The 14,027-nt window shown below is 31.2% G+C and overlaps 1 protein-coding gene across 8 annotated transcripts in view; it reads left to right on the top strand.

Moving 5' to 3' along the window:
• Positions 1–6,045: 6,045 nt before the first annotated feature.
• LOC134715757 (ubiquitin-associated protein 2-like) overlaps positions 6,046–14,027 on the top strand; it is a 34,161-nt gene continuing 26,179 nt past the window's right edge. For 7 of the 8 annotated variants that reach the window (XM_063578180.1, XM_063578177.1, XM_063578176.1 and 4 more), the window contains exons 1-6: positions 6,046–6,174; positions 11,084–11,239; positions 11,548–11,634; positions 12,277–12,390; positions 13,125–13,467; positions 13,772–13,796. In XM_063578180.1, coding sequence (XP_063434250.1) covers positions 11,126–11,239; positions 11,548–11,634; positions 12,277–12,390; positions 13,125–13,467; positions 13,772–13,796 — 683 coding nt within the window. In that variant the 5' untranslated portion in view covers positions 6,046–6,174; positions 11,084–11,125. Of the gene's footprint in view, positions 6,175–6,213; positions 6,396–11,083; positions 11,240–11,547; positions 11,635–12,276; positions 12,391–13,124; positions 13,468–13,771; positions 13,797–14,027 lie in introns of those variants that run through there. The other variant, XM_063578173.1, reaches the window with a different exon arrangement.

Below are 14,027 nucleotides of genomic sequence, written 5' to 3'. Positions count from 1 at the left end.
TAATCCTAATCATAATCTTGATCTTTTTGCTGATGATAGCACTATTTCTGTAATTGGAAAAGATAAAAGGTATATAAGTCAGACACTTAATGTTGTATTAGAAAATATTTGTCAATGGGTTGATGAAAACAAAATGTTAGTTAATGTGTCAAAAACTAAGACAATGTGTATAGGTTCAAAACAAAAACTGTCTGTGATGTGTAATGACACATTAAATGTATCCATTAATGGCCAAAAGATTAATGAAAGTCACTGTGAGAAAGTCCTAGGTATTTTTGTTGACAAAACTCTTTCTTGGTATGATCAAATTAATCATATAATCAAAAAAGTTAATTCTTCATTAGCTTTATTAAAAAGAATCAAGAAATTCTTGAATCACAATGCACGAATTCTATTTTACAATGCGTATATTCTTTCACATTTGGATTACTGTTGTTCAGTATGGGGAAACTGTAACAAGTTTTTAGTTGACAGTTTACTAAAATTGCAAAAAAAGGGCAGCTAGAATTATTTTAAACGAACACGATATTCGTAAACCATCCAGTGAACTATTTAAGGAATCTGGAATTATTCCTGTTACTAAGAGAATATCTTACCACAAATCATTATTAATGTTTAAATCAAAACACCAACTGGCACCAACATATTTATCAAATCTTATTGTGCCTACAAGTAGTAAACAATCATACAATACTCGACTTTCATCATCCGATAATTTTATTGTCCCTAAATCAAATACAGAATTATACAAATCAAGTTTTTCTTTTAGTGGTCCAAAAGTGTGGAATTCATTGTCCAGTGAAATTAAAAAATCAAAAAGTATATCTGCATTTAAAAACTCTTACAAGTCATTTTATTTTGAAAAGTGTTAAATTTTCAAGTTAAACCACAATGTATACCATAGGTGTTTTTGTTGTTGTTGTTGTTATTTTACTTTCTATACGTCTATTCTTAACATGTGTGTAATAGTAGATTAATTATGTTTTATTCATATTGTTAACATTGTATGTATATTATAGAGAGCCTTATTGAAAATTGGTTTAATCAAAATAAGTTACTCTCTTTAAATAAAGCTATTATTATTATTATTATTATTATTATTATTATTATTATTATTATTATTATTATTATTATTATTATTATTATTATTATTATTATACAATATCCGCACAAACACCCCATGCAATGCATACCAGTGGAGTGACAAATCAAGAAAAAAAAATGCGTGTTTTACTACTTTAATGGAGCGGCATAGCTGCATGCTAACAACTATTTTTTGATAAAGCCAATACATAAAGCTAACTATCCGGCGTAGACTTTTCTGCGGTACGATTTTTTTTAGAAAATTCCAACATGAGAAACGATTTGAATGTTGTTACTTTTTGGGGGTCTTAAGAATTTTGACATATGATTTTGCATTTTAAACAGAGTTTAAGTGTTTACTCATATTGTAAAACTAGAATTTCTTTGAAATTCCCTTAATTTTGTCAGCCATTTTCACTAAATTTAATGAATACGAAGTGGTTAAAACATGTTTAAATTTAGATTTTATCGATAATTTCATGATTTTCCGAATAAAAATGTTATAAAACTTCCCTTTGTAAATTTTGAAACCACTCCAAATCAGTATTTCTAATAAATGAACTTTTATGAGGATTTTTAACTTAGCATTATAGTTTCGTGAATATGATATGGACCTCTTCGTTATTCTAATGCTTATAAAAAGATTTCGGTAAAGATTCTGAACTTCCTGCCGACAAACTACGAAAGGTCCTGGCAATAGCAGATTTACATTCTTGCTGTTTACCTCATTTTATCATAGGTTTGGCATTACAATTACACCATGAGTTTGGCTCTAAAAATCTGATAGAAAATCTAAATGTCCATATCTTTTTGTGCATCTTATAGTACTCTAAAGTACGTAGATATCTGACCAGTTTAGCAAATTTTGAAATTCAAGTAGATAGAATCCCGAGGGACTTATGTCAGCAGATTTTCTTAAAAACTGTGTATGCAACAAACATTTGTTTGTATGTGGAAGGGAAAAACAGCTGCCAATAAAAACTGTGTATGCAACAAATATAATTTCGCGTGCCAATATTTGTTCATGTGTAGGGTTAGATGCTTGTAAAAATTATTTAACTCACCTAGCAATGTTGAAAGAATACGACGATGAAAACGATGACTGATGTCAGATTTTGTAAAGTTGTCTTTCCCTTTGTTTCCTAAAACACCCCTACAACCACTCTTTCTGAGCGGTCCATGTGTGCTTTTGTAAAGCACAATCCCGTTAAAACCTAAACAGCTCATAGAGCTAGAATATACGCTAAACCTTCAGTCCTTCATTTTACTTATTTTGATTTAATTGCCTTGTGAAGTATTTGCGACTGACAATTAATATATAAATCAAAGCAGAAACCAAATTAATATGTAAAACAAAAATGAACTGAAAGACGGTTGTTGTTCCCTCTTCTATTTTCTTATTGTTGCTAGTCTGAATTCCCCTTAAAATGATTTTGCGGTTTAATGTTTTTAAATTTAGTTGAAAATGAATTGTTTCAGTATATATCATAATTAATTTCTTGTTTAGTAACTATTTGGATATTATATGGAGATATTTTTATAACCTCTTTTGAAATAAAGTATCAATCACAAACCTTCGCCCTGATTTAAAAAAAAATGCACCGTATTTAGGCAAAAATTCACGAAAATAAACATTTCTCCATCCAAAAAAGTCATGATTTAGCCTGCAGGTATGGTGGTCCATATAACTTGAAAATGTGTTGACTTGGTTACTCCATGATTTTACTGAAATATGGAAATATGTATACAACATGTTTAACCCCGCCACATGTTTGAGCCTGTCCCAAGTCAGGAGCCTCTGGTCTTTGTTAGTCTTGTATTTTTTTAATTTTAGTTTCTTGTGTACAATTTGTAAATTAGTATGGCGTTCATTATCACTGAACTAGTATATATTTGTTTAGGGGCCAGCTGAAGGACGCCTCCGGGTGCGGGAATTTCTCGCTACATTGAGGACCTGTTGACGACCTTCTGTTGTTGTTTTTTCTATAGTCGGGTCTCTTTGACACATTCCCCATTTCCATTCTCAATTTTATTATGGGAGAGAGAGCCCGTGCAAAGAGGAATAACTCTATTATTAAAGTGAGAGGGTTAGCGCTATAGAACCAGGTTTAATCCACCATTTTCTACATTTGAAAATGCCTGTACCAAGTCAGGAATATGACAGTTCTTGTCCATTCGTTTTTGATGCGTTTTGTTTTTTGATTTTGCCATGTGATTATGGACTTTCCAAATTGATTTTCCTCTGAGTTCAGTATTTTTGTGATTTTACTTTTTTCTATTTGTTTATCTTAACTTTTGTCTCTTTTTTTCCCCTGTCTGATCTAGAAATGTTTATGTAGGTAGTACTGTACAAACTAAAATCTGTATTAAAAACTAAATCTACAGATGTCATTATCCAGATAAAGATATTTTCTAAACTTTGTAATAAATTTTGTAAGAATTTTTATCTTGGGGCTCATTTCTCTCTACACAAACAATACAAATGATTCAGCGAGCACACCTTAAGATCATTTGTTTCCGTAACATACGTTTGCAAAGTTTGCATAAACTTTGACAAACTATACACTCGCTGCGAATGCGTCTACAGTCAAGTTGTCATTCGTCGTTTATTAGTATAAACGAAGCATTTCTTTCTATAAACCGGCTTTAACTTTATATCAATGATATAAACATATCTTTCGCACAAAAAAAGATGTCTGTTCTTGCTTACACACAACAATGTCTAAAATAACTCAAATTCAGGTAATACTCTCCTTCCTTTCATAGTTGTTACATGCATTTAAAAAAGGCTTTATCATCACTATCTTCATACATTCATGACATCTGATGAAGATGAAGAACTGCCAATAAAATTAAATATGCATAGAGGAGCTGTGTCTTCTGCATGTGTCTATAACATCTTCTACGGAGGCTATTTCCCGGCCTACGTAATAAGTCAAATACCAACAACATGTACATGCGTGTTTGACATTTCAATCAGGATTTAAACGATGCATTTCTTTCTACTTTTGTAACTTTTAAGAAACTATAACAAACGGCACACAGCGTTTATCAAACTTTAATTAGAAAGAAATGCACTCTTGGAGAGCTATTTAGTTAATTTAGAGGGCACTCAAACAAAATGCAGCTAGGTTTCTATCGGGTTAAGTGAACAGTGTTATCTGGAGAAAGAAAAAAAGTTTTCGTTCATGTCTACCAGTTTCTATTCCTAAACTGTTATTACTCAGTCTATTATTTTTTTTATAGTTCTTCTACTGTTAAAAATATTCATATCAAGGTAACTTTCGTAATTGAAAACCGCCAATTTGAATTCAATGTGCTGAGTTTTCCAGTATCTTTTGAATAATTATTTCTTTTGTATAGCTATGTGTGAAGATAGTTGTTCTGGAGACATTATTTCAAATGTAATTTGATTTTTTTTTAATATTTTTTTTTCTGTTAGATATGTCACGTAATATCAAGTTTTCACTTTAAACCAGTATATTAGAATACCATGAGTTATTCCACTAGTTATTGCCATAGGTGCTTGTGGATAGGATCATGTTATGAGGCCCCCATAGTCCGCCCTCCCCCTTATTATCATAAATCCAAGATTTGTCCATCTGTATCACTTATAATATATACCATATACCAATATACCATATTTTGACTCTAAATATGCATGTTTACTAAAGATAGGTTAGTTCGCTCTATAGTCGAGTTTCACGTTAATTAGAAAAATAAGCTTTTCATTATTTTCTATGTATACGTATCAAATCAAGCAAACCGCTCATATGAATTATGCTGTCAGCTGCACGAAATGAAATAAGTATGATGTTATTTATACAATGCATGAAAAATAACGTCAAATTAACGTTACCAAAAACTAGCACCAATTGAAACAGTACAGTGCGAACTATATGCGATCATATGCGGTACCTACGAACATGACAAAGTTTAGCTATCTCTCAAAAGAGCAAATACAATAAAAATCTAAACCATGACCACATGCGCACCTTCAATTTATATACCATGTATACAAACAGCCAGCATAACATTTTCAAAATAAAAAACTTTGTAGCACTTTCATTCTGTATGAAAGGGATGGATGAGTTTCAGGAATACATATGCACCTCCAAGTTATTCAAGTTTATGTATATGCTAAAAAAAAAGTCAACTATCTCCCAAAAGAGCAATAAATATCAATAAAAGTAAAAACCCTGACCACATACACATTTTCGATTCATAAACAAACAGCCAGCATTCAGAAATACTTAAATTAAAATAATAGTTTAACTAAAGTAAAACGTCCCGAATATAACTATCAGTATAGTTGTAGACTAGTTCCGTTTAAAGTCGAATACTTCTGGGCTTTCGTCAAATAAAAAAATGCGTGGTTGTGGCTTCCGATGATATTAATGTCACAGTCAGATGATAAAGATTTAAACTATATGTATTTCAGAAATTTGTATTTGGCCGCATATTTATATAATGTCATAAGTAAAAACAGAGACATGATATGTGAGTATAAAGAGACGTATATACTTAAAATTACTGATTGTTCTTATGATATAGTATATCTGGTATTAATCTATAAATTGAAGAAAAATATGCTTTTTAGTTAAAAAAAACAACACTTTTTTAAATGGACAATTTATAACCATATTTGAATGTTTAAACTATACAAATCCAATACAAGACAAATATAAAATCATGTATTATCTTGTTTTTGTGGAAAATAAAATATGATACAAAGTAAATTTTTTCTTTCTTTAAAAATGAATAATTGGAGAGAAAAACATGCTCGCACTTGCTCCGGAGTTATGTGCCCTTAGTGTAGAATGTTCGTTCGTTTCCGTACGACTGACCGGAAATAATTGGGAATTCCGTGTTCCCTTACATATTGAAAGCGTTGTCATCTACAAAATGTATAAAATCGGCTTTCAAAAGAGGGGTTTGATCATATACAAAGATAATATTACAAAAACCTCATCATATAATGTAATACAGAGCGGGGAATCCCCAGATGACGTATTGACGGAAAATTTATATATGGCGGCGCGAATTCTATTTAAGTCACGTGATCAAATGATATTGTGAGACCATTTCCAGGTAAAATTGGGGCTCCCGATAAAAACTGACCCTTTATTCGTTTCTTTGACAACTAAGAACAAATATCAATTCCCATGACAATGTATCGCTAAGTCTTTTATTCTAGGGAATGACATTTGCTCGATTTTTCATTGTCTAATTTATTTTGCGTGTGCGAATGACGAAGGAAATCCAGCATGGCGTCACATGGTTTCCTCTTTGGTTACTAATCAAATCTACTTGTAAATCATTTATTTACCGAAAATGAAATCTTTGGATCAGTGAACGAGAATTGTCCCCCCAGATTCTGTTATGCTTATTGAAAATATTATTGAATTCTGGTTGAAATGACATTGAAAATACTTCCCCGTTTCGGATGTCAACACGAACTGAATAATTTGTACGCGACCAGACGATCTAGTCAGAGACGTAGAGTTCGACTTGTTGCCTTTCAAACTGTTGAATGTAAAATTAAGATACAGAAGATGTCAAAGATAATGCTTTTATTAACTGTTGACTTTAATTTATGGCCTAACTTTTGGATATATCATTTTGTTAAATTGAAATTTTGGAATTCCCAGATTACATTTCACTCTGAACAATGCATCATTTACATACATGGTAAAGTTGCTGTGTTTTTAAGCTATCATGGTCATTAACAGTCAAATTGTTTGTCTGAAAATCACGCTGTATTTTGTATAGTAGCTTCAGGCTTTTATCTGTCACCCTTAAATTGATTACAGATTAAAGTTATTAAATTAAACAGTAATAGTTTCATTTGCATACGTATGTACTTTACCCTAATAAACATGACAAGCAAACAAAACATTTTATTTTATAACAAAACAAACAAAACTATTTCATAAATAAAATGTTACATAATAAGTTGAATATCAGAATTATCATAATATAAAAATATTGCTAATGGTTGTACTTGTACAACTACAGTACTCTTCAAAAATATCGATTCGATAACTTTTTTCTCCGATTTCCGTGTTTCTCGGAATCACACCGAGTACCGCGGATTTCACTCCTAAAATCCTCCAAAGATTCTCTCCCAACACCGCGTGGCTGTTAATTGGTTTATTGTCCATCGGATGTACTTCAAATTAACGACGCGTGACAACATAATTGGATTACCCAGATAATTTACCTTTGAACATTTAAGCGATCTTGGTTGCACAGGTGTGCTTTAAAATCACGGTATTATAAATTGAACAAATGTTTTCCTTTCTTTGACAGATAAAGATGTGACAATATCATTTAGAATAAGATAATTATTATCTTTTATATTTGTGTCTTATTCCGTTATCTTTAAAATAGAATGTACATACGAAACAGTATGAAGAAAATTGTTATTTTGTGTTTCTATTACAGTCCGGTCAGGTCATACATTGTGTTCTTTCAGCAAGGACGATTTTGCCACAATTAGTTTCTTTTATAACTTATTCAATAAGCAATATCAGCGCATTAATTGTTCATTATTAAAAATCAACTGGCTAATAAAATCATTTTTTTTTTTCGGTAACCCGATTCATCGGATCATCAAGTAAACTTAATTTATTGAGCAATGTAAAATATGATGTTTCACCACCTCTTAAATAATTCAAATTACGAACAGAAACTGTTAAATGACAACTCTGTTGACAAAGGAAATAATTTCAAGTGATATTGATAGTGCTCGTCATTTTCGCATTTTACGGTTGACGAAAGTATTTATATCAATTTCGTCATTTGAATTTGGAAAGTGAAAAATATTTTCACATTAATTATATTATAAATGTACTATAATTCTACCGGTGTTTGACAAGTTTATGACGCTCAATCATTTTACGTTTACAAAAGATGTTAAAAGTTGTGATGATAAGTAATCCGCTTATCGCTATCCGATAGGTCACTAATCCTTTAATTATTAATAAAATTTATCAAACCTCATAATTGCCCATCATAACATTCTATTCCAGTTAAATCAGTCATCATTTTATTTTCAAAATTTCCCAACCGCCTACAATTGGCATTATCATGATTATTGTCATTTGAATACAATCAGTCACCCCGGACAATTTCAATCATAATTTCAATTAATACATCACCAACTGTAAATCTATATTATTGACCATGGACATATAACTAATGTACTTTCTTTTTTGAAAGATAAAACATTAAAATTCAAATAGTTAAAAATGTGTTCACGTTTATTCGGATAAGAATTATATTTTCCTGATAAAACAATTGTAAAAGGACCTTCTGGAGCCTCAATACGATTGCACAAAAATGTCGTTCTGCAACTTTAGAAACCTTGAATGGACTTTCCCACGGTCGGCCAGAAAGGTCACCTGAGTTTACTAGTACGCGATATTTTTTCCCGCCCTTTAAAAAACTCGTGCTGTGGATAACATTGATGTTAACTATTTTTAGCATTTAACATTGTTAAGTAAGTCAAGTTCAAGTTTAACCCAAACTGTTGATAACTGAGATGTGTATCGTGGAATTGTCTTCGCACGGCAAATAATTGTTTTTAAAATCTTTTGTTGAAAATACACAAATTTACATTCATTGTGCGAAAGTTAATATGAAACAAAGACGAATTAATGCAGCTGGAAGTATTCCTGTTGTAACGGAAATGTATTATTATTCTGCTGTACTGCCAACAAATCGTAAAACGAAAATGCCGTAATTGTTAATCATAACGAATGGTGAATAATATTTTCCTTTTTACTTGAATATACAAAACTTTCAAACACGTAATTTTATTTAACTGCTCAAATTAATTTAGCGAAAGTTTCCGGTTATTTTTACACAAGTATGCTAATTTCGTAAATAAAATATTAATTTACTGGTGAAGACATCGAGGTCAAAATTAAGTAGTTTTCATTTTTTATAAAACTTAAATACAATTGAAAGAATTAACAACAACATTTTGCTTTTACATCTTTTATTCATTCCAGCAATTAGATAATCGTAAAAAGAAAATGCCGTAGATTTACACAATTAATACGGGGCAATCATTTTGTCTAATGAATGGTGAATAAATTTTCCTTTTTACTTGCATATATATAAAACTTTTAGACTTATAATTTTTAAATAAAGACTTTAACTTTGAAGTAGAATATTTTGTTTTTCACATATTCCGCTATATTTTATAATCGTTTTTTTTTTAAAGCAAGTACATTAAGGTTAAGATATTTTTAGATGGGCTAACAAAAAATACGAAAATATTTTGACTTTAGTTTTTATTACCACAAATGAAATTTAATTAGTATAAATGACATTTAAAATTATACACCTGTTTGACACTTAAACTGGTACAGTAGACCGGAAATATAACTCTTTATTACTTCAACCTTTACCTGTCAGGTAATCCAATTACCCTTTAAGTCTTGTGCCGGTATAGATCAAAGTAGGATAAGGGCAATTAATTCCTCGGTGTAGAGAGTGAGCTCGTTATCACAATAAACATTTACCTGATTTTGGGAGAGATTACTCCCAAATTCCTCCCAACATTTTGGGAGGAATATCGGAGTTTGTCGGAGTGGCTCCGACATTTTCCTCGGTGTAGGGTGTGGGAGAGTTGGTACTCTTGAACTGTACTGTACATGTATAGTCGCCATCTAGTCCACTAATATTTATGACATCTTGAAAGGCTTTTATACATTTTGCATTGACGCCTTACTCTTTCTTGGTTTAGTTTTGAGAGAGAATTTTGCTCAACTTTGTGACCCAATATAGCCCCAAAAAAATCATTGAAGACAGACACATAGCTCCCTATACCCGATATGCATGTGGTTGCACATCGGCATACTGAACAACTAAAAAATATTTACGATTTTCAGCATTCTGTATAAAAAGAGTTCATATATCAAAATAGATTCTATTTAATCAATTGAGTGATGCTAGTCTAACCTATTTGTCATCACTAAACATTTTTTGCTTAACAACAGTCGTTCGTCAAACTGTCTGTGAACTTTTAAGTGTTATATTATTCTTTTTTTAGGATGACCATTTGTTTTAATGGCATTTTTCTTGATATGCTTTTTTCTCACTGTTACTTCGGTTTGCCTCAACCAAACCATTCTATTAAACACCGATCAAGCTGCATTTGAAGCCAGATCCAATGTATGTTTTTTTAGTTATGTCGGCAGGAGCGTCCTAGTCCTTCTTTTATTTATTGTCTTAGTTTGGTTTCATGTATAAAACATATGATTTACATCAATCGTCAGGTTGTCCAATCAGATGCCAACTTTGCTGTGTGAGACACTTGGTTCAGTAAGCCTAGTGCTGTATCCTTCTGTAGATACTTTGATCAATGCATATTTATCGGGATTTCAATGTGAATGTGGACATATTGATAATTGTTATTTGGATGAAGAGTTCTCATTGGCAGATTGGCACTCGTACCACATCTTCCTAAATCGCTATATTTATGGAGAAGTTTGTTTCTTCTAAGACCCAAAGTGCAGATTTTGAACAATTTTGAGTGAATTCTGTCTTACAAATATTTGTTGTTGATGGTTATGTACCATGATATACTGTATTTATAAGAATTCTAAATAGTTTGCAGTGATTTATTACGTCATATGAGCACAACCTTACTTCTATGGAAAACCACCAAAAAAAAATCTGCATAAAATGGTCCCAGAGTTTTTTTTAGTGTAGATTGAAGTCATGTCATCATAGGGCAGAAGGAATTTTTCAAGATATTACATTTGTCCAATTTAAGGAATTTTCCAAGATCTTCTTTTGGACAATTATAAGCTATATGCTTATCTTAGATGTCAGTTAATAAAGGTCTATCTTGATTGATTATTCTTATGTTTCATACAACATATATTTACATTTTCCTGATTGGCTATAGGCTATAGACTTGTTATAATTGATGGTTCTTCACATAAAGCAGCCCATCTTTTATTTATATTTTATTTATTTTCAGTATCTAAATTTGTATATAGTGTTGTGTAAATAAGTGTACAGGATGAGTGCTGCGGTGGCTTCATCGCGTGGGAACACAAGACCCATGAAAGAAAAACATGGAAAATCCACCCCACAGACACAAACAAAATCAGAAGGACCTCCTCAGAAAGTACAGGCAAGTGTTTCTCCAGATACAGACAAGGGTCAAATGAAAAAATACTTTGTAGTACTTTGTAAATATATTCAAGTCAAGAACCAAAAAAAATATAGTACTTGCAGTGAAATATGGTAACATTTGTTAGAACGTCAAAAGATTTAGTTTCAGAAATGTTTAATTTAAAAAAAAATATCTTTAACTCTATTTATATCACGGTCTTAAAAACGTATGATTTAATTCTTTTAGTCCTTTCTCATAAAAATAGAAAATTTTGCAGTGTACACAACATTTTGTTGATAATGCTTTATATTTTGATAACAATTTAGGCTACTCCAGAACAGATAAGGTTGGCACAGTTGACAAATGATGCAAATTCATTAGATGAATCCGCATTCAGACAGAAGGTGAAACAGGTATGTTTTATATCATTTGTTAACCTTAGTTTCAAAAAGTTGTCTTTTTAAAGAGTATATGACAAGTACTTGCAGAATACTGCAAAGGGACAAGAACATTGAAATGATTGATATTAAAAGAAAGAGATTTGGTGTGACAACTATCTACCAAAGTTCAAATGAAGTGGATGTAAAAAATTAAAGGCAACTGAATGACCAAAGAATAAAACTTGTACCAATATGTTGAGTTGATATTAGTTGAGATTTCGACTCTGAAAATTCTGTCTGCATGTAAAAGGTTATCACTTTTAAGTTGTAATCTTTGTAACTCAAATGAATTTTTTTCCCCCTATCTCTGTTTGTATAATATCCTCAAAAATAGCTATCAATCTTTGATAAAAGGTCAAAGGTCAGTTTATTCCACTCAAAGCAAAAGATAGACAGAAAAAAATGTCTTTGTTTACATAAATTTGCATCTTTTAGATTAAACTTAGTGGTTTTCTGATAGTTTGAACTTTCAGATATTATAAGGTTGTCACATTGGTTGGTCTTGTTTTATCACCTGCTGTGTGTTTATAAAGGAACCATGATAAAGCAATAATTTTCATCACAACTTTTTTGTCGTGATAGTGTGGATTTATATATGTGATCTCCATTTTACAGGTGATCGATGTAACAGGTATTACAGATCAAATAGAAGTAGAAATAGCTTTACAAGACTGTGGCAATGATACAGAGAGAGCCATTAATATGTTGTTAGAGGGTAATACAGTACAGGTAATTTACTCATTATTAGGCATTAACTATTGCAACTTATAAAAGGACTGAAACACTGGATGATGATAATATTTTTTTTTCTGATTTCTTTAAATTCTATGCAAGTATGTAAATCTTGTTGAAAATTTTTGTCCTAGTTTTATATTTTTTCAAAATAAATTATGGAAAGCTGGTGTTATCTTTCCTGGTTACTGTAAATTCAGAAAATGTTGAGAGGTTTTGATTAAGGCAAAAACTTAAACTAGGTAAGTATAGCAATATTTATTTATAACTCGCATTCTGATATCTAATTCATACACCTGTATGCAGATATCTCTGAAATCACTATTATTAATCACGCATTTTCCTAAATTCTTCTAAAATTTTACCAAGAAATGCACACAATAATTTCTGAATTTACAGTACATGAAAATAGAAGTAAAAAGTTCCTCCCATTTGTAGAAAACCAGGTGATAAAGACAAAACAGTACATACATAATAGATTTTAAGTGTGGGAACAAATGTTTTAGATAGCATTTTCAGTTATCAGTAAAGAAAAAAAACCTATCTCTTTATGTAAGGATATACAAGAGTAGAGTAAATTTGCATGCCAAAGACATGATTGGTTTGTCTTAAAAGATTGATATCCAAAATTTAGAAGGTTCAAGTGTTTCCTTATCAATGCATTTCCTATATTTAACATGGATTAGCCTGTTTATGCTCTATTTGATAAAAAATATTGTATGATTGAATAGGGAGAATGGAAAGAACCTGGAAAGAAAAAGAAGAAGCCAACACCTGCTCCTGCTAAATCAGAACCTACAACAAATCATGTGGAGGAAAAAACAGAAGAACCAGAACAGAACAGTGAGAGAGAAAAAGTCCCAGACAAAGATCGATCAGAGAATATTTCCCGACGAGGGAGGCGGTTTGACAACAGATATGATAGCAGACCACCACGTTTAGCAGCCAGAGGTAGAGGGAGAGATCGACCGAACAGAGAAAACAATGACAATGATGCTGGAGAATTTGGTGGTACATTTGGACAAGATAAAGGGTTTGATGGAAGAGGACGTGGCAGGGGTAGGGGTGGGAGAGGTAAATATAAGTTATGATTTTATTTCTTGTTACATTGTAAACTATTCAATGAAAAGAAATATTTATATTTTGCATCAAAGTGAACAAATTAAACCAAAAAAAATACTTGCTAAGAATACAAATAGATTGCTAAACAAATTTGACACAGCTGTCTATCAACACTGGACTGGTTAAAAAAAATGCATATTCTTTATTAATATGTCATATTTATGTGTATTTCACTTAGAAAAGCATGTAGGATTTGCTGTATGTTGTTAAGCAGTTTTCAATCAATCAGTCTTAGAGACATATTTTTCTTTTGTAGGTGGTTCAAGAAGAGGAAGAGGAAGGTATGCTTATCAAATTTAAAATATGATAAAAGTACAAAAGGTGGAGGGGGGACATGATACCAAATTTTGCTGTCTATTATTCATTTATATATGACATGCAAATAGACAAAAAAGTTTGTGTACATAAAACCTATGAAATCTTGAAAGAGGTACTAGACAAAGAGTATCTTTTTTTGGAGTAGCAAAAATGATTATTAGGACAAGATCTACAAATAATATATTGCAACAGAA

The sequence above is a fragment of the Mytilus trossulus genome, chromosome 4, assembly GCF_036588685.1.
Source record: "Mytilus trossulus isolate FHL-02 chromosome 4, PNRI_Mtr1.1.1.hap1, whole genome shotgun sequence".
NCBI lineage: Eukaryota > Metazoa > Mollusca > Bivalvia > Mytilida > Mytilidae > Mytilus > Mytilus trossulus.
This window is presented reverse-complemented; position numbering and strand designations above follow the sequence as displayed.